Source organism: Cervus canadensis, chromosome X, assembly GCF_019320065.1.
Source record: "Cervus canadensis isolate Bull #8, Minnesota chromosome X, ASM1932006v1, whole genome shotgun sequence".
NCBI classification, from domain to species: domain Eukaryota; kingdom Metazoa; phylum Chordata; class Mammalia; order Artiodactyla; family Cervidae; genus Cervus; species Cervus canadensis.
The window spans coordinates 12,546,281-12,569,163 of NC_057419.1; the positions used below are offsets into that span (position 1 = coordinate 12,546,281).

General features: G+C 37.4%; 2 protein-coding genes across 3 annotated transcripts in view; both read right to left on the bottom strand.

Annotated features, from left to right (window-relative positions):
- Positions 1–22,883, bottom strand: part of LOC122435197 (U2 small nuclear ribonucleoprotein auxiliary factor 35 kDa subunit-related protein 2-like) — a 39,164-nt gene that overhangs the window by 1,256 nt on the left and 15,025 nt on the right. Inside the window, exons 3-10 of one of the 2 annotated variants that reach the window (XM_043459172.1) lie at positions 20,604–20,682; positions 17,441–17,549; positions 16,752–16,832; positions 12,838–12,876; positions 12,129–12,247; positions 5,968–6,181; positions 3,208–3,263; positions 2,416–2,525 (exon numbers count right to left, since the gene is read on the bottom strand). In XM_043459172.1, the coding sequence (XP_043315107.1) occupies positions 2,416–2,525; positions 3,208–3,263; positions 5,968–6,181; positions 12,129–12,247; positions 12,838–12,876; positions 16,752–16,832; positions 17,441–17,549; positions 20,604–20,682 (807 nt within the window). The remainder of the gene's footprint in view (positions 1–2,415; positions 2,526–3,207; positions 3,264–5,967; positions 6,182–12,128; positions 12,248–12,837; positions 12,877–16,751; positions 16,833–17,440; positions 17,550–20,603; positions 20,683–22,883) is intronic. The other variant, XM_043459173.1, reaches the window with a different exon arrangement.
- LOC122435198 (ATP synthase subunit ATP5MJ, mitochondrial) lies at positions 16,968–17,350 on the bottom strand. The gene has a single exon (XM_043459174.1). It carries the CDS (start codon positions 17,299–17,301, stop codon positions 17,119–17,121), a length of 183 nt encoding a protein of 60 aa, XP_043315109.1. The 5' UTR covers positions 17,302–17,350; the 3' UTR covers positions 16,968–17,118.

Genomic DNA, 22,883 nt, shown 5'->3' on the forward strand with positions numbered 1-22,883 from the left:
CCTCTATATTATCTAAAGAACACTTACAACTCAATAATAAAACAAGTAATTCAGTAAAAAACAGAGAACTGACTTCTCATTCCTTCAGATTATTGTAAATTTGACCAGTAAATTCATAAAAAGATGTTCAACATAACTGGCCATTACAGAAATACACAATGAGATAGTATGTCACACTTGACAGGATGGGTAAAATATAAAGAAAATTAACTGTATTATGGGTATATGGAAACCCAGTAGTCATATACTGCTGGTGTAGTTATAAAAATAATTCAGTTGCTTTACAAAATTATTAAGCAGTTTTTCAAAATATTAAACCTAGAATTACCATGAAAGTGAAAGTGAAGTCACTCAGCCGTGTCCGACTCTCAGCAACCCCATGGACTGCAGCCCACCAGGCTCCTCCGTCCATGGGATTTTCCAGGCAACAGTACTGGAGTGGGTTGCCATTTCCTTCTCCATAAGAATTACCATATGATCTTGCAATTATGCTATGAATCATGTGCACACAAGCAACATACATAAAAATCTGTGGGTGAATTTTCACAGTAGCATTATACATAATAGCCAAAAGGTGGAAACAATCTGAGAGTCGATCAACTAACAAATAAATAAACTGTTATCAGTACTATTGATTCTGAACTGCAGTACAGGAGAAAACTTTTGACAGTCCCCTGGAAAGGAAAGAGATCAAACCAGTTCATTTTAAACAAAATCAATCCTGAATATTCACTGGAAGGACTAATGTTGAAGTTGAAGCCCTAAGACTCTGGCCACCTGATGTGAAGAGCCAATGCACTGGAAAAGACCTGATGCTGGGAAAGACTGAAGGAAGAAGGAGAAGGGGATGACAGAGGATGAGATGGTTGGATGGCATCACCGACTCAACGGACATGAGTTTGAGCAAGCTCTGGGAGATGGTGAAGGACAGGGAAGCCTGGAGTGCTGCAGTCCATGGGGTCGCAAAGAGTCAAGACACAAGTTGGCAACTGAACAAGAACAACAAATCAACAGTTTACCACAGAAAGCAGTATAATTCATATACAAAAAGGACGAAGTTCTCATACATGCTATTGATACAATATGGATGTATCTTGCAAACGTGCTAAGCCAAAGAAGTTAAGACACAAAAGGTCAATGTCATATGACTCCATTTATATGAAATGTCCAGAATAGACAAATCTATAGAGAAGATGTGGGGAAGCAGAGAATGGTGAGCGGCTGTTAACAGATGTCAGATTTCTTTGAAAGTGAAGAAAATGTTCCATAATTAGGGGTGATCATCACGAAGCTGTGAACATGATAAAAAAAAAAAAAAACAGCACTAAACTGTGCACTTTAAAAAGGTACGTTTTGATAGTTTTTTGTTTTCCTCTACACTGCTGTTGTTATTTTAAAAAGCTGAATAGTTCTTGTTTCAGGGGAAGTCAAATGGGGTATCCAGGAACTGAGAAAACTACTGAACTTTAGAGAGAAAACACCTTTTATCCTTTCATGTTACAAGTCTTAAAACTTATGCTGAATTTGGTCTTTTAGTTTTCCTTCTAAAAGCTACCCCTACCCCCACTTTAATATGCTTTAAAACTAGCAGCATAAAACAAACAAACAAACAAACAAAAAACCTAGCAGCATCAATGAAGAGCCAGCTGACAAACCCCTATTGTGATTCAGAATTTTTAAGTTATTTTTTAAATAAGCAATTTTAAGAAGTGAATACAAAGCAAACAAAGAAGAGTAATGTAAAAGAGAAGTGTTCCCCAAAGACATTAGAGCATCTTTTTTCATCCTGGGGCACTTCCATTTTGGCTAAGCCCATAAAGAGGAAGAAATTTAAAAATAAGAAGGCCAAAGAACTGTTAGATAGTGTCAGCAAAGTCCACATATCCATGAATTACTCTCAAGTGTCCATTAATTAGTCTGATTGGACCCTTAACAGACTCCACACAGCTATTATCAATCTCTAATTTACAAAACTGTGTTTCATGGAAGGCAGAAACTATGACAGGATGACATGACAGAAAATAAGCGAAGATTCATTAAGGATAAAAGACAGATAAAAATCACTCAAGTGAGAAGAGCCAAAGAACAGAAAACACCTCTAATACTGTAATAAGTAAAATGCGACTTCTTAACGTTGTACACAAAATGCAAAATCAAAGATTAGATAACCTGACTCTGCCACCAATGCATTGTGAACTCATTTTTCATGGCGTAACATGACCCACATGGCCTATTACAGATCTAAAATGTCATGTCCTTTACATAATTCTCATGTGTGGAAAGATAAAAACTGTGGAAACTATGATTCAGCTTTTTAAAAACTCTCTTTAAAGTTTGTTTTTTTTCCCTGCTAAGAATCTCCTTTTATATAACTGGAACAATCAAGGGGGAAAAAATCATCATGTTGTATTTTACCACAAATTGCCATTTTCCATCGGGTCACTGGGCAGAATTCACACTGAAGTTGTCGTCCTGCATACCATCGTCCATTAAACAGAGAAAGGGCTGCCTGGCATTCTTCTTCCCTTTAAACCACAAATTAAGATGCACCTTAATGTTCTAATCTATACATATAACTCTATCATCTATTAAAAAACCCTTTTGTTAATTTACTATAGGACTGCCTAAAGTTACTACTAACAGAGTCTTTACTAGAGCTTCTAAAACTCAACATTTACTAGGAATCCTTTTTACTATGCCTCCAAAATGTTCTGAAGGATGCAAACCAGGTGTTAATCCAATAAGAGTTGACTATTAAAATGCAAAGTGTTTTCATTGTTAGAAAATGTTCTTTTTCAGCTAGAATTTCTATTGCTCTACAGTGGTTCATGTAACCAGTTAGATGTGTGATGGCTGAAGCAAATATCAAGACAAAACAATATACACTAACTTTTTCTTAGCTGGTAAAATATACTTAAGATCTGTATTGGCTTCAATTTCAATTTATACTTCTAAATTCTCCATTCTAGTTATCCTTGTTTCCAAGTTGTATTTTAATTACTAAATTGATAAATAATAATATAGCTACTGAAAATTTTTAAAAATCATATAAATATACAAAGAATGTAATACATTTCCTGTATCAACTATTGATATATACATTTTAAATGTGTATAAAAGAGATATAGTCAGTGGGATCACAGAAGTCAACATAAACAAAACAGATGTGCCAGGAAATATGCATATATTTATGTTCAGAATACTTACGATTGATACTGAACATATACATTGCCCCTCAGATGAGGTTCCAGGTTGCAACTGACCTAAGGAGCAATGAAGTCTATTATAGAAAATAACTTAGAGAAAAAAGATTCAGCTATCAAATACACTTTGTCTAACAGCTAACAAATACACAAATACATTAGCATTACCCAATGTGTTTACCAACAAAAGATTCCCAAACTGAGATAATACTCTCAGTTTTATTAAAGCCTTCTTAAAAATTAATCTTTTTTTTTGCTGCACCATCCAAACATGTGAAACTTCCCCAACCAGGGATCAAACTCCTGCATCGGAAACTCAGAGTCTTAACCACCTGACCACTAGGATGTCCAAAAGGCATCTTCATCATACAGCAGCACTGCAGGCCTCCATTATTAGATCTCTGTAGATCAGATTCAGTATTCAATAAATACAAAATGTTTCCATATGCATGAGACTATAGGAAAGGTAAATTAGTTATAACATAAGCCATGAAATTCAAATTTTATTTTTGACTAACATTGTAAAATAAGTAGAATGTTAGTTTTACTTTGTTGAAATGTTGAAGCCATTTCTTTCTATTCTTTTCTCTCTTGCTCACATCTTGGAATTCCAGACACAGATGCATATATACATGTATTTATATAACAGTAGAAAAACTTTCAATCATAGTAAAGTTAGGACTTTTTCCCCAAAATAATTTTCAAATTTAACCAATTTGTTAGTTTATTAGAGCACACCCCTACCCAAAAGGAGGGGGGGTGGTGACATCAGTAATGAATTACACTATACATACTAGTACTCCTACAGGAACAGTGAAAGGCCTTAAAACACTGATCAAGTAAACATAAAGGTAATTAAACCAGTTATACCAAAAATCTTTTTAAAATTTCCATAACAAATGTTTAAAAATCTTTCATACTAAAAACTTACTAACTGCTTTCCATTTATGAATTACCAGCCTGATAAGTATAAGCTTGGCAAATAACATATACATATCTCAAGAGATTTGGTTTGCTTCTAGACAACTGCAGTAAAATATTACAATAAAATGTGTTACCCAAATTTTTTGGTTTCTGAAAGCATATAATAAATAATGTTTAAACTATACTGAAGTTTATTAAGGGTGGGTGCAAAAGCATTATATCTAAAAAAACAAAAAACAAATGTATATACCTTAAAAGACTTCATTGCTAAAAAAAAATGCTAACCATCATCTGCACCTTCAGCAAGTCAAAATCTTTTTAGATCAATAACATCAAAGGTCACTGATCAGGGAAATCATAAGAAATACAATGAAAAAGTTAGAAATTCTGCAAACTACAAAAATGCAGCTGCAAAATGATGCCAATAGATCTGCTCAATATAGAACTGCAATTTACCTTCAATTTCTACAAAAACCTCAGTTTTACCTATGAATTGCAGCTGAAGTATGTGAGTAAAGTAGTCAGGGCTTCTGTGGTGACTCAGTGGTAAAGCAACTGCTGGTAATGCAGAAGATGTGGGTTCCAAAGGTCCGTGTAGTCAAAGCTACGTTTTTTCCAGTATTCATGTATGGATGTAAGGGTTAGACCCTAAAGAAGGCTGAACACTAAAAAACTGATGCTTTTGAACTGTGGTGTTGGAGAAGACTTTTGGAGTCCCTTGGACTCCCAACCAATTCGCCCAAAATCAACTCTGAGTAATCACTGAAACTCTAATATTCGGGCCACGTGATGAGAAGAGCTGACTCATTTGAAAAGACCCTGATGCTAAGAATGATTGAAAGCAGGAGGAGAAAGGGATGACAGAGAATGAGATGGTTGAATGGCATCACCAACTCAATGGACATGAGTATGAGCAAGCTTCAGGAGATGGTGATGGACAGGGAAGCCTAGAATGCTGTAGTCCATGCTGGATTCCTTGTAGTCCAAAGAGCCAGCTACGATTGAGTGACTGAACAACAAAAGACAAGTGAAGGTCTGGACCTTCCTGGTGGCTCAGTGGATAAGTATCTACTTGCCATTGAATGGCACTGATCCAGGAAGGTCCCTATCCCTGATCCAGGAAGATCCCACACGCCTCAGGGCAACAAAAGCTCTGTGGCACAACTACTGAGATAACAAGCTGCAACTATGGAGCCGATGGTCAAAAGGAGAAGCCACTGCAATGAGAAGCCCACACAATGCAACTGGAGAGTAGTCCCTGCTCACCACAATTAGAAAAAAGCCTGCACACAGTAACGAAAACCAGCACAGCTTTTCCCGTCCCTGAAAAAGTCATCTTGTGGTCTTTGGTAGTTCCAAAAAAAATACTATAATGTATACTTTGGGCAGAAATTGCAAGCTGGAACCATCACTATAATACAACAACCAGAAAGCTGTGTTACAAGTATGGAGGTGCATTCCCCATTATATGTAGTCCATAAGCAAACTCTTCAGAGTGCTATCTGCAGAAGACCTTATGCAGAGAACTCAAAGGCTGGAAAAGAGTTGGTCCATAAAGGTACCGAATGGATGAAAAGATGTCTTTTCATCAAAAGTTTAGAAACTAGCACCATGCCAGTACTTATTTACAGTTGCATTAGTACCTCTACTTTATTGGCAACAAAGCTCAATGGAGAGGGAGAGACAAGGACTTAACATTTCCTTGCAACATGAGGCAGGACCTGCAGCATGGCACAAATCCCACCTATGTAAACAGCCTGTGCTCTCGCTTTCCCATCCCAGATGGCACTTCAGAGGGAGGCAGACCAGTTCGTCCTCTAGACACATTGCTCATGCCCACCTTAAACTGGATCACTTTCCCCATGTTCTTGAACTCAGGAAGCACGTCATCATAAAAGTCCAGGAACTGCTGGTAGATTTCTTCCTCACTGTACTCTAGGCTTGCATCAGGGTCGTAGTCATCCCTTCCACACTGCTCCATCCCAAACGTTGTAAACATGCTTTTAATAAGCAGTGTGGGACTTGATGTTGGGAAATTGTGTTTACGTGAACACCTGCACATGAAGGAAAAAGTTCAGTAGTCCAGTGTGAGAAATTACACATAGAGAAACTTGATTCAAAATATGAGTTAAAGGCTCAAGCAACTTAGTTGTTTCAAGTGAACTGTAAGACGACAAACGTCACTCAAACTTTACATTTCAACACAACAAAACTATTAAAGGCTGACCAATAAAGTGAATCTCATTGAAATGTAAAGGTGGGAATTATTTCCAAGTTTAAATGCCATTCACTTGCTTTTTACTGAAGTTCAGGAAGCCTGTTATATAAAAGCTTACAGAAAAAGATGGTCCTCTCGCATGACAAGTCACTGTGACAGTGTGACATAAATGTACCAGATGAGATGCTCAGGAGAAAGGTCAGATGGCTTTATACAATCTTCAATTAAACCAATGCTTACATAATAGTGTAAATTAAGAGTTTCCAGGAAATATCCTAATGGTCCAGTGATTAGGATTCTAAGTGGAGCAGTTTTGCTCCCTGGCTGGGGACCTAAGACCCTGCATGCTACATAACCAAAAACAAGTTTCCAGTTAATGGCTGTATATTGCTGATAATGTTCATGATGCCAACTGTCTTGCTGATCACACTGTCGGCTCAACCCAGCACAGGCAACTTGTGACTGAGAGGGTGGAAAGAGACTCAAGCAGTCATAACAGAGCCTCTCTTCTGGTTGACAAAGCAGACGTAATGTAGCCATAACATAACCTCATAAAATATAACCACGATATTCTTTCAATGTAGCCCTGATGCAGCAGGAGCAACAGCTTTCACTGTGAAGATCACAGAGGCATACTGCACAAAGTAATGTGTAACCAAGTGACTATCTCGCTACACAAATGCACCATGCTACAAGTGACCTCAACTGTTACATAAACTTCCTGACATCCATGCACAGTGCTACAAAGGAGCTCAGCTGTTACCTGATTGTGCAAAGTCACTGCTTACAGTACATGGGATGAAAAGGAGTGAAGTGCGGGTAAATATGCTTGACTTGCACCATCTTGTTAGTTTCCCCCTGATGATATATTTCAATATTATTGTATGCAAAAAGGTTCATAGTTTTCATGGCATGTATTTTTCATCTGACCTTACTAATGCACTAGGACAAGCACATCTTTACAAAGTTCACTTTGTAAAGAAATGACCTCATACCTTGATAAGTTCATCTGAGAGATGATCAAGGAGATCCGACCTACCTTATAGTCTACTCTGTGTTTGTTATATGGCATAATATACACATACACATACATATACACACACATACAAGGATACTTTCTGCAATTTACAATGGATCAAGGCTGAACAGACTCAACTTTCAATAATCCATAAAATATGACCTTTATTATATAATCTGCTTTCATGTCCTAAGATAAAATGAGGAAAACTTCTTTCAGCTCAAGTTTCCAACTAATTAAAAATTAATGTATTCTAGTTAAAAACTGGTCAGCTATAGGTGCCAGCAGTTCAAGGAGAGAGAACAGCGAGTTGCTTCATGGATTCATATTGTAAGATGAAAAAGTATATAGAGATTATACATTTATGTACCTACCAATACAATGCATACAGAATGCCAATACTTATTATGCATACCTCTGAAATGTTGAGTGTTACTGTCCAAATGACCTCCTAGATTTTTCAGCTTGCAGTCTGACATATTCCAAAGTAGCTACTAACAGAATTCAAAGGATTAACCTCAGCTGACATTGTTAACTCTAAACTGAAATATTATTGGTTTAAATAAATATAGCAGTAAACAAAGACCTTAATTAATGAATTTAAAATTCTGTTCACAGGCTGAAACTCAGCTCTAGCTCCCAGGGTGTCAAATACGCATCTGTGAATTTTGGAACCAAGTCAAGTCACTCACTTCAGGGAAAATTCCCACTGAAGCGGGAAGCATCCATACAAGCTTGAGTGTATTAAACAATGAAGTTAGGTGAGAGAAGGCAACCCTCTGTGATTCCCAAAAGCACTTTAAAAGAACTGGAAGGCATTAAAATCCAGAGTCAAATCTATTACATATTCATTACAATTTGTTTCCTTCTTTCCACTTTGCTTCCTATTTTCTCTTTATTTAACTCAGTATGTAGCTTTTTAAATTCACTTTTGGAAGTAGGTTAAGGTATAAACAAACAGTCATGACAGATATTGCATACTCTTCACTAGCAGTTATCTTTCTTTGGAGAGCTGGTGGAGAGAACTGCCAAAGCTGTTACTTGAACAAACGCTAATTCCAGAAAGATTCAAACTTACTATTTATAAAAACAAGCAACCAAAGAAATGCTTATGTTATCAGCATATCTCTCTGATGATCTCACAAATGAACATTCCTGACTCACTCTCACATACACACACACTGTTTGGACATTTTTAATGTGAACTTCATATGCCTGTGCAAGTATTAAGAACTGATACAAAATAATCAGTGTGTAATGACAGTGTGTAACCTTTTAAATTCATTTTCACCAGGGCTTCCCTAGTGGCTCAGATAGTAAAGAAGCCACCTGCAGTGAGGGAGACCTGGATTCAATCCCTGAGTTGGGAAGACCCCCTGCAAAAGGGCATGGCAACCCACTCCAGTATTCTTGCCTGGAAAATCCCATGGACTAAGTAGCCTGGCAGACTATATTCAGTCCATGGAGTCACAAAGAGTTCAACATAACTGAGTTACTAGGTACAGCACAAACTAATCTGACCACTGTGGATGTCTCTGTGGAACAACTCTCACGTGTGACTTTCTGAATCTCTCCTTTTCTCACATGAACCCAATAAAAGGATAATCTTTATCTTTTTTGCTGCACCTCAAAGCTTGTGGGATCTGAGTTCCCTGATCAGAAACTGAACTTGGGTCCCTGGCAGGGAAAGCACACTGTCCTAACAAGTGAACCATCAGTGGAGTCCCAAGGATAACTTTAATTTTAAAAACTTATGTATTGTTGGCTGCATTGTGTCTCTGTTGCTACATGAGCTTTTCTCTAGTTACTACGGGAGCCACTAGTTGTGGTACACCGGCTCCTGATTCCTGGCTTCTCTTATTGTAGAGCATGGGCTCTAGAGTGCCCATATTTAGTTTTCCTGCAGCATGTGGCATCTTCCTAGACCAGGGGTCAAACTGCTGTCCCCTGCACTGCAAGGGAGATTCTTAATCACTGGACCACCAGGTAAGCCACACGGATAACCTTAAATAACCAAGGAAATATTAGTGATAGAATAAAAACAAGGGGTGAGGCAGCTAAAAACTTGAAAAGGAACTTCAACTTTGGTTCAACTTCTCACACACGTGTGTCTCAGTTGTCTTTCAAAAATAATCCACTAAATACTTTTGAGTGTTAGTATACTAAACCAATGAATTACTGTTTTTTATGAGATTAAACCTACAGTTGGATTCTAACAGTTACAAAAAGGAGTAAAATCCCTCGTCTTAGTTTCTGATTCCTCAAAGGGACTCTTTCACTGCTTACCAGACTTTATGAATACCTTCATAAATACTATCAGCAAATACAGTCCCCAACTATAGAATATATATACATATAAAAGCAGTTAAATACTCTACATGAATGGTTCTCAATTCCAGACATTTAAAAATATCTGAGACTTACACATACATAATTGGAGATGAGCCTGAAGAACATGTTTTAAAAGTTTTTCAGTGCCATGTGGCAATGAAGTTTATGTGACACAACCAAGAGTAGCCCCTGCTCACAGTAACTACAGAAAGCCTGTGAGCAGCAATGAATAAAAGACCCATTGCAGCCAAAAATAAAAATTTTTTTAGAAAAAAGTTTTCTCAGATGATCCTGATGTAAATCACAATTCAGGATAATTATTATTATTATTTTTAGGATTATTATTTTTAGAAACGTGAAAAGGTGAAGACAAGTTTAGGCTGAAAAAAAAAAAAGGAAAATCTTTTTTGAAGGAAAAAACTCACAGCAAGGATAATATTATGAATAAATATATAAAAGAATGAAAGTCTCATGGATTTGTCTATTCATTTCTGTTTTAGGGAATGTTATGAGGTGGCACTAGTGGTAAAGAACTGCTAATGCAGCAGATGAGGGTTCAATCCCTGAGTCAAGAAGATCCCCTGGAGGAGGGCGTGGCAAACCACTTCAGTCTTCTTGCCTGAGAATCCCATGGACAGAGGAGCGTGATGGGCTATGGTCCATGGGGTCACAAGGCAGATACAGATTTGTGACTAACACAAAAACAACAAAGATCATGATGAGATCTTCTCATGAAAGTGAAGTCACTCAGTCATATCTGACTCTTTGCGACCCCATGGACTGTAGTCCCCCAGTCTCCTCTGTCCATGGAATTTTCCAGGCAAGAGTACTGGAGTGGGTTGTCATTTTCTTCTCCAGGGGATCTTCCTGACCCAGGGATTGAACTCTTTACCATGTGAGCCACCAGGGAATCCTCTCCTCAGTATAGATGTTATAATTATACTCCTCAGTATATAAACTGGAATAGTTAATTTAGTGAATTATTTACTACAAATATATGTATATTCTATTAATCTTCCTTTACCTGCTGTTTCAATTACTCTTAGTCAACCAGGGTCTTAAAACAATAAGTGGAAAATTCTGGAAATAACAATTCGAAAGTTTTACATTGTGTGCTGTTCTGAGCAACATGATGAAATACTATGCTATCTTGCACTATCCTGTCAGGAACTCCATCCAATGACACCAACCTGCTGTCAATAACAACATCAAACCAGCAACACAGTTTAAGGATCATCAAAGCAGATGATATTCTTTATGACAACATCATAAGAAGGCTAACTGAAGCATAAGACAGTCACCTCACTTCTTATCACATTATAACTGTTCCATACTATTATTACTACTACTCTATTATTTTAGTATTATTAGGTTCCCCATAGGGAAACCCAATTAGTAGTATTACTAATATTAGTAAGTATAGTTACTAAGTTGTAATAACACTCTTACTGTGCTTATTTTAAAAATTATCTTTGTTATAGGTATGTATGTGTAGGAAAAAATGGTATACACTCAGTTTGGTGGCTCAGGCATGGAGGGTGCTTGAAACACATCCCTATGGACAGGAGTGAATTACTCTATGTACTTTGAGCTGTTTATTGATAAATGAGTCAAATCATAAAAATCACAAGGGCATGGAATACAAATGTTCACATATTTGTTAAATGGGTGAAGAGATCAACACTTAGATTTCCACATGCTTTGACTCAGAAACACTGACCCCAAAGAAATATGGAACAAGAATGGCTCAGAGCACAATGGGAACATTGATCATAATGAAAATATAACCAGACACTGACTGCTTGACCAGTGCCTGCACTCTTCTTTGTGCTTTCCATGTATTCACTCACAACAGTCTCACAACCCCCTTTTAAGGGTGATACTATTTTTAATCTCTATTTTATAGATAAGGAAACTAGGCACAGAAAGCTTAACTTCCCCAAAATGACAACCACTGAAGCCAGTTTTTGAACCATGAGGCTGACTATAATGAGAGTTGTTAATGAGTATATTTTATCTCTATTTACTCTGATTTTGTTCTGCACACTCATTTAAAGCGAAGCAGATTTTAAAAGCTCACTTTGTAGAAGTGATTTCCACTGGAAAAACAAAGTCAGGGTTCTACGGTTCCTTGAAAGAGTACAAATGTTCTATTTTGCCCTTTATGTGTCCATATGGACAAATGGAAGCACAGGGTAGAAAACAAAAGAAAGATCTTTTTAAGGGATGGGAGGAAGGTAAAGGAAGCACCATCTGAAAAGTAAGTTAATTCTAACAAACAGTAGTGTACAGTGAACTGGAAAAGCATCAAGAAAGCAATAGGTGCCATATGATTTATACTTTAAACTAAAGATGTGTCTCTCCCAAAAGAGAACTCAAGAACTTCAATGTTTGACTCTTTTTAATTCTGACCCAATAAAACATATTTATTTACCTATCTCCAAATCTGCAAGCTCCCGTTTTACTGTAGAATGGACAATTAGCTCTCTCTTTCTCCTTTATTCTTAATTCCATGGGCGGTTCTGGGTTTTGCCATGTAGCACCACCTTCCAACTGTTGAAAATAACCATAACTTTATTGGTGGTTTTAAAAATCCATCAGAATTAAAGATTTAAAGTATATCTAAAATATTTTCTTCAAAAATAAAAAGATTCCTAAAAGAATATACATTTAAGTTGTACCACACAACTGACACTCTACAAATAACTGTTGTGAGACAGTGGCTATGGGTCTCTCATGGCTCCTTGGCACTGTCCATCATCAGACACCACCCTGACTACCAGGAGCTGTCACCTAGGTTTCCCTTCTATCCATTCCGAAAAGTGTCTAAGGACTTGTTAGGGAACCACCCCTTTGATTTACTCTGATTCAAATTAAAGCATCCATCTGGGTGTAAAAACATGAGGCTGGTTACACATACTTTAAGGACTATAAACAAGTCCAGTCCAAGGGGGTGATTTTTGCTTTTGTTCATCAATTCATTTTTGTTGTTGCTGTTGTATAAATCACAGAGCCTCAGATGTGAATCCCACATTCAGACAGGATCTAAGAAACTTAACCTCAAAAGCAACATTACTGGCAGTAATTGTTTTTAAAGAAGTGTTCATTGGTCTCAAAATTTTAATGAAAGTTTAAAAAAATACCTCATTTTCAGCCTGCCTCAGCATCTTCTGCACAGCTTCCTACAAATGCAAACATAGGACGAATAAAAATCTGAAAATCCAGTAAGTCACAACTAGTTTTTGTGGTTAAGAACCTCAATTTAAGATTTAAAAAACCCTATACATGCAAGGTTTCAGGTTCTTATCTGTCTTCTACAGGACAGACCTTCAGAAAAGCTTTCAAAAGAATATAGGTGAAAAATTTTACTTAAATAGAAAAAGGAATAAAACATTATAGAAGTACTTTTAAAATACCCCTATAAATTTCAGAAACAAGTTAGTGTGTTTATACTCATATACTATATACTAGTTTTTAACATGAGATATCAATGAGTATTATAAAATACAATGCTAGACACTACATCATAACATTTGATAAAAGCTAAAACTATTACATGAAAAGTAGCGTTGCAGATGTATGAGAGACGTCAAACTTTTTGATAAGGGAAAGTAACTTCTCCAAAACTTTAATACATTCCTAAGTAATTGACAGTTGGATAAGTTTTAATCACATTAGACTTCTCTAATTACATAAAAGATTACACAAAATAATTACATAAAAGACTTGATAAATCTAAATGGCATTTAAGAGTCCTCTGTGCTCCACAGGAAATTGTGGCTCAGCTGGTTAAGAATCCACCTGCAGTGTGGGTGACTTGGGTTTGATCCCTGGGTTGGGAAGATCTGCTGGAGGAGAAAGGAAAGGCTACCCACTCCAGTATTCTGGCCTGGAGAATTCCATGGACTCTATAGTCCATGGGGTCGCACAGAGGCAGACATGACTGAATGACTTTCACTTTCATTTGGGCTGCCTTGGTGGCTTAGAGGGTAAAGCATCTGCCTGCAATGTGGGAGACACAGGTTCGATCCCTGTGCTGGGAAGATCTCCTGGAGAAGGAAATGGCAACCCACTCCAGTACTCTTGCCCAGAGAATACCATGGACGGAGCAGCCTGGTAGGCTACAGTCCATGGGGTCGCAAAGAGTCGGACATGACTGAGCAACTTCACTTCACTTCTTCACTTCATGCTGGACAGAACTTCTGTTCCCTCATTGATGACCCTCTAAATATCCTAACTCAGTAACAGATGTTGCCGTTTTCTTTGCTTACTCATTCAAACCAAACTCCTGAGAGCATGACTTGGACTCTCGCTTTGCCTTCCACACAACTCCCCTCAGTTAACCACAAGATGCCCCAAATCTGTGTACTTATCTTTGTAAAGCACAATTCTCATATTGGGCATGTGTGCTCAATCATATCAGATTCCGTGGGACCCTGATGGACTATACCATGCCAGATTCCTCCTGTCCATGTGATTTCCCAGTCTAGAATACTTGAGTGGGTTGCCATATCCTCCTCCAGGGGATCTTCCTGCCCAAGGATCAATGCCCGGGTCTCCCACATTGGCAGCTCTTTTATCTCCCACATTGGTTTTTTATCACTGAGCTACAAGGAAGATCCTCATACAAATCACAAATACATCATATCCTACTTGAGACAGCAGCCTTATCTTGACTCTACTCTTTTTGGTCATGTTCCCTACCCCCAATTCTTTAAATAAAGTGATGAATAATTTATTAAAGGTTAAGACAATGAATTTCCATTATATTAACGTGAAGTCCAAACTCCTTCCAATCCAGGAGGCTTTAAATGATCTGACCCTGTCTAGCCCTCTGACCTACTGCCTTCCTCCGCCACTCTGTTCTTTGGTCTCTGGGATTTAAAGACCATCACCTCCATTCAGCTCCACACTGAAGAATCCTCTCTGCCCAAAACCTTTCCCCCTGAGATCTTTGCACCCCAGAAACAGCTGAAAACACTGGCTTCTCAGAGAAATTTTCCATGATGATTTATCTAAGGAAGTATACCATTATTCCCAACATTCTATTACATCATCTTGTTTTATTTCTTTGCAACACTTAACCTCACTGCAAACTATCTTTTTCAGTAACTTATCATATAGCTCCCCTATCTAGCAAAGTAACATCAAGAGCAGGGACTTTATCTTTTTCACTTTGCTTTTCCTTTCACTTTATCCTTTTCTTTTCACTTTCCTACCACCATCAACAAGACAACTGTCAACAAGACAACTGTCCAGCATGCAGCAGAATGTATTTCTTAAATCTTCTTAAAATCTATAGTTAGTCCTCTGTATCTCCAGGAGGTTCCACAGTTCAAAATATTTTGGAAAAACCCTACAAATTTCCAAAAAGCAAAACCTGATTTTGCCATGTACTGGCAGCTATTTTTGTACCTTTTACACTATACTTGGCATTGTAAAAACCTAAAGATAATTTGAAGTATCAGGGATGACTATACTATATGCTTTCTGCTTAATGTCTTCTACACTTCCTTAAAAAAAAGAAAAAATCACATTTAAAAAAGCCATAACTTTTGTCTGAACCCTGGACAACTCAAGTGAAAAATGCTCTACAGTTAAAATGAGAATTGATTCTTCTTTATAAACAAATTTAAAAGCTCCAAACTTCTTGTCCCCTGAAAATCCAGTGTGTTACAGCTCATATACACTCCACAAAGTAGTACTCAGATAAAAGTGCCTAAAATTTGCACTGGAATTAATGGCCTGAGATACAGAATACAAAGTTTGGGAAGACTATTTCTACCCCATAATGACCAAAACACAAGCACAAATCCATTTTTCCCATTACATGGTGGTTACAAAATAATTTTATGTAATTTAGGATTAGAAATACTACAGAAAAAAAAATCTGATGAATTCATTCAAGCAAATATGGGTTGTGAATTTTTGAAATAATCACACCATTAAGGACAGGAAGTCAAATATATCAAGTCAATTGTTTGAGCTACACATTAATCAAGTAAAGATTTAATAATAGTAACAAAAAAACTACGTAACTCTTAAATATTCAATAACTGCTTTCTTGAAATCAATACCTCTTGGTGGCAGGACATCAGGAACAAAATAAACATGACAAACATATATAAAATGCCTTTAAAATGAGTCAACACATGCAACAGAACCTGAGTCACATCATTCACTAGAGAGATACAAAGGCTGTCTGCTTCTATGTAAAATTTTATTAGAACACAGTCACAGCTATATGTTTTACATTCTGTCATGGCTGCTTTGTAACACATGTAATGGGCTGCAGACATTGAAACTTTTACTACTTCTCTTCTAAAGAAAAAGTTTCTACCCATTATAAACTGTGTTTCACACTGGGTAAAGTTGAAGAAAAACATTAAACTAAGACAGTCCTAACTGCTATTGCATGAACATAAAGAAAAACATTTTAAGGAAACTCTCTAGTGTGTGTCTGTACAAAAAAAAAAAAAAATGACATTTAAACAGCAAACCAGAACTTGCCTGGTGGTCCAGTTGTTAGGAATTTGCCTCCCAATGCAGGGAACATCCAGCCCTGGTCCAGAAAGATCCCACATGCCACAGGGCAACTAAGCCTGCAAGCCGTAACAATAAGCCCAGGCCTCACACTGCAACTGCTGAAGCCTGTGTCCTACAGAAAGACTGACCACTGCCACAGCTACTGAAGTCTTGTGACCTACAAATTGGGCTCCGCAATTAGAGAAGACAATGAAGAACAGCCCCTCCACACCACAATTAGACAGAAGACAAGCTCAGCAATGAAGATCAATGCAGCCAAAAGTAAACAAAATAAATAAATAAAAACAAAACAAAACCTCCAAGCCCTCCCATTGCTTACAGCTTCAAATCCATCATATAGCCCATTCACATTAACTTGCTTCAGTCGTGTGCAACTCTTTGCACTTCTACAAACTATAGCTTGCCAGGCTCCTCTGTCGATGGGATTCTCCAGGCAAGAATACTGGAGTGTGATACCATTTCCTCCTCCAGGGGATCTTCCATGTAATTATCCTCTAATGATAGGAATCACCTCTTTTTCTCTTTTCCCCTGTTGTTTCTGCTCCTCCTTTTCTCTCTCTCTTCTCTGATGTTCTTCCCGTTTTTCCTTTAACTTTGTGTTTAAAGAGAAAAGAAAGATTTAATATTCAAAACCTTCACCACACGGGAAAAGTAAATTTAAAAAATTAAGTATATATTGGTCACACAAAGAATCCAGCTTTTTTAGAGGTTTTTTTGGTTGTTATTCTTCAAGACATGTATTTCTTTTTTTTTTTTTTTTTTTGGATCTCACAGGTACGTTTATTCATGCCCGAGGGCAGCGGTGCTGCAACACGTCAACACGGGGTCCCACGTTCCCAGAGCACAGCCAGGCCGGTGTCCCGTCCGTGGAAAGCTGGTTAGTGATGACCGTGAGCCGGCGCGGGGCTGGAAGCTTTCAAGGCTTTACTTCTTTTATCAGCACTCCTGATTTTATAAACGATGTAGGCCATCAACCCCGTTCCTACCCAAATCTCCTGGTAAACTTGGGTATAGTAGGGTTTCATGGGGATCCAAACTTTCTTAATAAGACTCTGAAGCATCTCTGCCAAGGACCAGAGGCTCAGAAAGCCCCAACTCAGAACCGCAGACTCAAGACATGTATTTCTTAATGTGAAAAAGTCTTTCATTAAAAGTTATCTTAACTGTTTAGCTAGCTGATTAATTTAACTAAAAGCATACCTCTTGTTCTTCCTTCTGTTTCCTAGCTGTCTCTTCCTTTTCTTTCTTTATTCTGAATTCCTCTTGAGCCTTCTGCTCCCTTAATAACCATTCATCATGTAAGTTTTGCCTATTGATATAATTACATAATCAAAAGAACTGGCATCATTCTACAAATACACACATTTACATTGTATATATTATAGCAAATAAAACATTTGGGGAATGATTAAAATGTCACTGAAGATTAATTTTATATAAAACCTTGTGCAAGTGCCAATAAAGCAAATAACAAGATCAAACTAAGACTTAGGCTTTCACATTGAGAAGGTATAATCCTTCAATTTCCATGCATTTTTAGAGTGGCAACCGGAAGACTGCAGAACTAGTAAACCTGCTATTTCCCATAAACTTATGGGTTAACTTGAAACAGTTAAGAGATTCTTCAGTTTTTGTCCCTAGGTTCCTAAGTAACTAAAAAAAAAAAAATAAGTCTGACAACAATGCCAGATATTGGATATCAAATTATGAAAATGGCATGAAAATCAAATTGTAAGTAATGTTGTGAATCAAACTGAGATCAATGATAAACAAGAAAAGTATATGTCATACATATAAGACATAGAAGATTAACATCCTTGGTTAGTAGTCATTTTTCCTACAAAAAAAATAAATAAATAAAAATAAACTTCTATTTTTAGTGTGAGTGTCAAAATTCTCCAAGCCAGGCTTCAGCAATATGTGGACTGTGAACTTGCAGATGTTCAAGTTGGATTTAAAAAAGGCAGAGGCAGAGGAACCAGAGATCAAATTGCTAACATCCACTTAATCATCAAAAAAGCAAGGGAGTTCCAGAAAAACATCTATTTCTGCTTTATTAACTATGCCAAAGCCTCTGACTCTGTGGATCACAATAAACTGTGGAAAATTCTGAAAGAGATGGAAATATCAGACCACCTGACCCGCCTCTTGAGAAATCTGTATGCACGTCAGGAAGCAACAGTTAGAACTGGACATGGAACAACGGACTGGTTCTAAATAAGAAAAGGAGTACGTCAAGGCTGTATATTGTCACCCTGCTTTTTTAACTTATATGCAGAATACATCATGAGAAACACTGGGCTAGATGAAGCACAAGGTGGAATCAACTGGAAGAAATACCAACCTCAGATATGCAGATGATACCACCCTTATGGCAAAAGTGAAGATGAACTAAAGAGATTCTTTAGTTGATGAAAGTGAAAGAGTGAAAAAGTTGGCTTAAAGCTCAACATTCAGAAAACTAAGATCATGGCATCCAGTCCTATCACTTCATAGCAAATAGGTGGGGAAACAGTGGAAACAATGGCTGACTTTATTTTTCTGGGCTCCAAATTCACTGCAGATGGGGACTGAAGCCTTGAAAGGCTATGGTTTTTCCAGTGGTCATGTATGGATGTGAGAGTTGGACTGTGAAGAAAGCTGAGCACCAAAGAATTGATGCTTTTGAACTGTGGTGTTGAAGACTCTTGGCAGTCCTTTGGACTGCAAGGAGATCCAACCAGTCCATCCTAAAGCAGATAAGCCCCGGGTGTTCATTGGAAGGACTGATGTTGAAGCTGAAACTCCAAAACTCTGGCCAACTGATACGAAGAACTGACTCACTGGAAAAGATGCTGATGCTGGGAAAGATTGAAGGCAAGAGCAGGGGACGACAGAGGATGAGATGGCTGGATGGCATCACAGACTCAATGGACATGAGTCTGAGCAAGCTCCAAGAGTTGGTGATGGACAGGGAGGCCTGGCACACTGCAGTCCATGGAGTCGCAAAGAGTCGGACATGAATGAGAGACTGAACTGAACTGAACATATGGGAAAAATGGGCACTTTTGTTCACTGCTGGAGCAAACTACAAACCCAGAAGCCCTTTTTCTCCAGTTATATATACATATTCTTTGATCACAGTAATTTCATTTCTAGATATTTTCCTACGAAGTAATAGAGAAATTATGAAAATTATGTAAGCATAAACGCTAACTTAAAGTTTTGTATAACAACAAAAGGGTAATCTTATTTTCTTTTTAATGTACTATGATCTTAATGTATATCACTAGAGAACAATACACAGGTAAAATATGCTATATCTATACAATGAATAGCAGGTTGGTTTTAAAATGGGTGGATTAGACTTCTGCATTCATATTGAAAGATATGTATTATATAATCAGCAACAAATTTATGTAAACACATGTCTAACTATCTTTGCACTCAGACATTTGCATTCAACTTTTTGTAACAAAGGCTCTCTATGAATATGAGGTATTTATTGATGCTGTTTCACTTGTCATCTTCTTCTTTGAATTACTTGTTCTTTTGCATAGACAATGAATCAACTAAAGCAGTGAAAAATACTTTGGTTAAAAATATTTTATACAGATTTCATGAGAAGGAGTTTCAAAAGGGAGGGGATATATGTATACCTATGGCTGATTCATGTTGAGGTTTCACAGAAAACAGCAAAATTCTGTAAAGCAATTGTCCTTCAATAAAAAATAAATTAATTTTAAAAAGTAAAAAAAGTGTTATACAGGTTTTAAAAATACCAAATATATCCTTTAAAAATACCATATACATTAAACAGTAAGGCATGATTATTATTAATTTATCACTAAATAAGAAAACCCCATTGGGAGAAAATAAGTATGTCCTATATTAGTAATTTAAATAAGCAATAAACACATTAAAAACATTTACAGAAACAAATTATATAATAATTCTTTCATTTAACAGATGAGGAAAGTGAACCAAAAAGATTAAATCCAACACATAAATAAATGCAAAGAATCACATGTAGGACTCTGCATTAGACTTCACAACCTATGTCACACTGACAATTGAAACGAAGGCAAGTTCTCACCTTTAAAATTTCTCTTGGCTTGCCCTTATATTTACGTTTTTGAAAAAATTATGTGGCATATCTTCCCTTCTCTGAAAACTAGAACTCCACACTTTATTCGTGCAGAAGTCTTAAATTTAGAGCAAAAATAAGGGAAAAATACAGAATTCCCTCCCACACACTCTTTACCCCATAAACGTATATCATCCTATCAGAGCTGTACAGATTTTAAAAATCTGTATTAATAAAGTCTTTATCATTTCAAGTAAAATAACTGAATATACTTTAAGTTTTTAAATCAGTGCTGACCTCTCTATCTCCAACAGCTTCTCTTCTTCTAACTGTTTTTCCATAACAGCAGGATCCTCCTCTTCTTTTTGTGACAGTTCTGAAGGAATTTAAATGTTTATTAAGCTGAATACAAATAATACTTTGGTCAATGATGCAGGAAAATCTTTAAATGTGAAATTGTTAATGTTTATAATAATGGCACACACCAGTCTTTCTAAACCTGCTAATAATAAAGGCTTTAGAAAGCAGAGTTTTGGACAACTGAGGCGTCAGAAAATTAATGTAAACAGTGGCTAACACCCTATTCTTTTTTTTAATCCATGGTTCAGAATACTCACAAAGATGTTGGGGGAATGGGATAGAACACAGACATTCACAAAAGAAAGACAACTAAAATATACAGAAATCATTTTTTAAATACTCACTACAAAAATGTATTTAGATAAACAACCAAAAGCACTGGAAGAAGTTATTAGGCACTGGATGCTTATATCATCCTAAGATGATGCCATCTGGTCCCATCACCTCATGGGAAATAGATGGGGAAACAGTGGAAACAGTGTCAGACCTTATTTTTTAGGGCTCCAAAATCACTGCAGATAGTGACTGCAGCCATGAAATTAAAAGACGCTTACTTCTTGGAAGGAAAGTTATGACCACCCTAGACAGCATATTAAAAAGCAGAGACATTACTTTGCCAACAAAGGTCCATCTGGTCAAAGCTGTGGTTTTTCCAGTGGTCACGTGTGGATGTGAGAGTTGGACTGTAAAGAAAGCTGAGCGCCGAAAAATTGATGCTTTTGAACTATGGTACTGGAGAAGACTCTTGAAAGTCCCTTGTACTGCAAGGAGATCCAACCCGTCCATCCTAAAGGAGATCAGTCCTGGGTGTTCACTGGAAGGACTGATGCTGAAGCTGAAACTCCAATACTTTGGCCACCTCATGAGAAGAGGTGACTCATTGGAAAAGACCGTGATGCTGGGAGGGATTGGTGGCAGGAGGAGAAGGGGATGACAGAGGATGAGATGGTTGTATGGCATCACTGACTCAATGGACATGGGTTTGAGTAAGCTCTGGGAGTTGGTGATGGACAGGGAGGCCTGGTGTGCTGCAATTCATGGGGTCACAACGAATCAGACACGACTGAGCAACTTAACTGAACTGAACTGAACTGAACTGAATACCATCCTGTATCATCCCAGGGACAAGTATTTAATTTAAAGGGGAAAAATGTACTGTTACATTGGCACAATCTAACAAGCAACACCTTTGTGTTATATATGAATTTACAAAGAGACATGAATATCTATACCAAGGCATTTCACCTGTGGCTGCTTCTTCTGCTCACTCATTCGTGTCTCTCTCACACAACAACTAAGAAGTCTTAAGTCCAGAATCTCATGTAAGTATCTGCAAATTTAAGAATGTTGCATGCAATTTCAGTAAACAAAGAATGTTGCTCACCATCTAATCAGTGGCTAGTGCAACTGCTCCCATGGTGCAACCACTGTATTCCTTAGATAACTCAGGTCCATATGTAAGGGATAATTTCAATGAGCCCTGCTAACTAAAAGCTGTCACTTATGCAAAGTTCATGCAGTGAAAAAAGTCAATATTTTAGTTGACAACTGAAGAAAGTTACTGGCCACCTGCTTCTACAAGGACTGCATCAATACCCACTGCAATGACTGACTTTCAACACCCTTGGAAAAACTTTAGGACGCAAAGCAGAAATGATAGCTATGTTTTTTCTAGTTATCACGCTAAGAATGTGAGAGCTGGACCACAAAGAAGCTGAGCAACGAAGAATTGATGCTTTTGAACTGCAGAGCTGGATTAGACTCTTGAGAGTTCCTTTCACTGCAAGGAGGTCAAACTAGTCAGTCCTAAAGGAAATCAACTGAGAATATCCATTGGAAGGACTGGTGCTGAAGATGAATCCCTAGTACTTTGGCCACAAGATGGGAAAGAGCTGACTCGCTAGAAAAGACCCTGATGCTGGGAAAGACTGAAGGTAAAAGGAGAAAGGGGTGGAAAAGGATGAAATGGTTAGATGGAAACACCAATTTTATGGACATGAGTTTCAGCAAAACCTGGGAGACAGCAAAAGAATAGGGAAGCCTAGTATATGGCAGTCCATGGGGTCACAAACAGACACAACTTACTGACTGAACAAAACAAATGTTGCAGGGGCGAGGGTGAGGGAACAAGTCTTCAGATGGCTAGATGTTTTCAGGAGAGGATTTTATGAGCCCAATTCTTCTTCTTCTTCTTCTTTTTTTTTTTTTTTTTTTTTT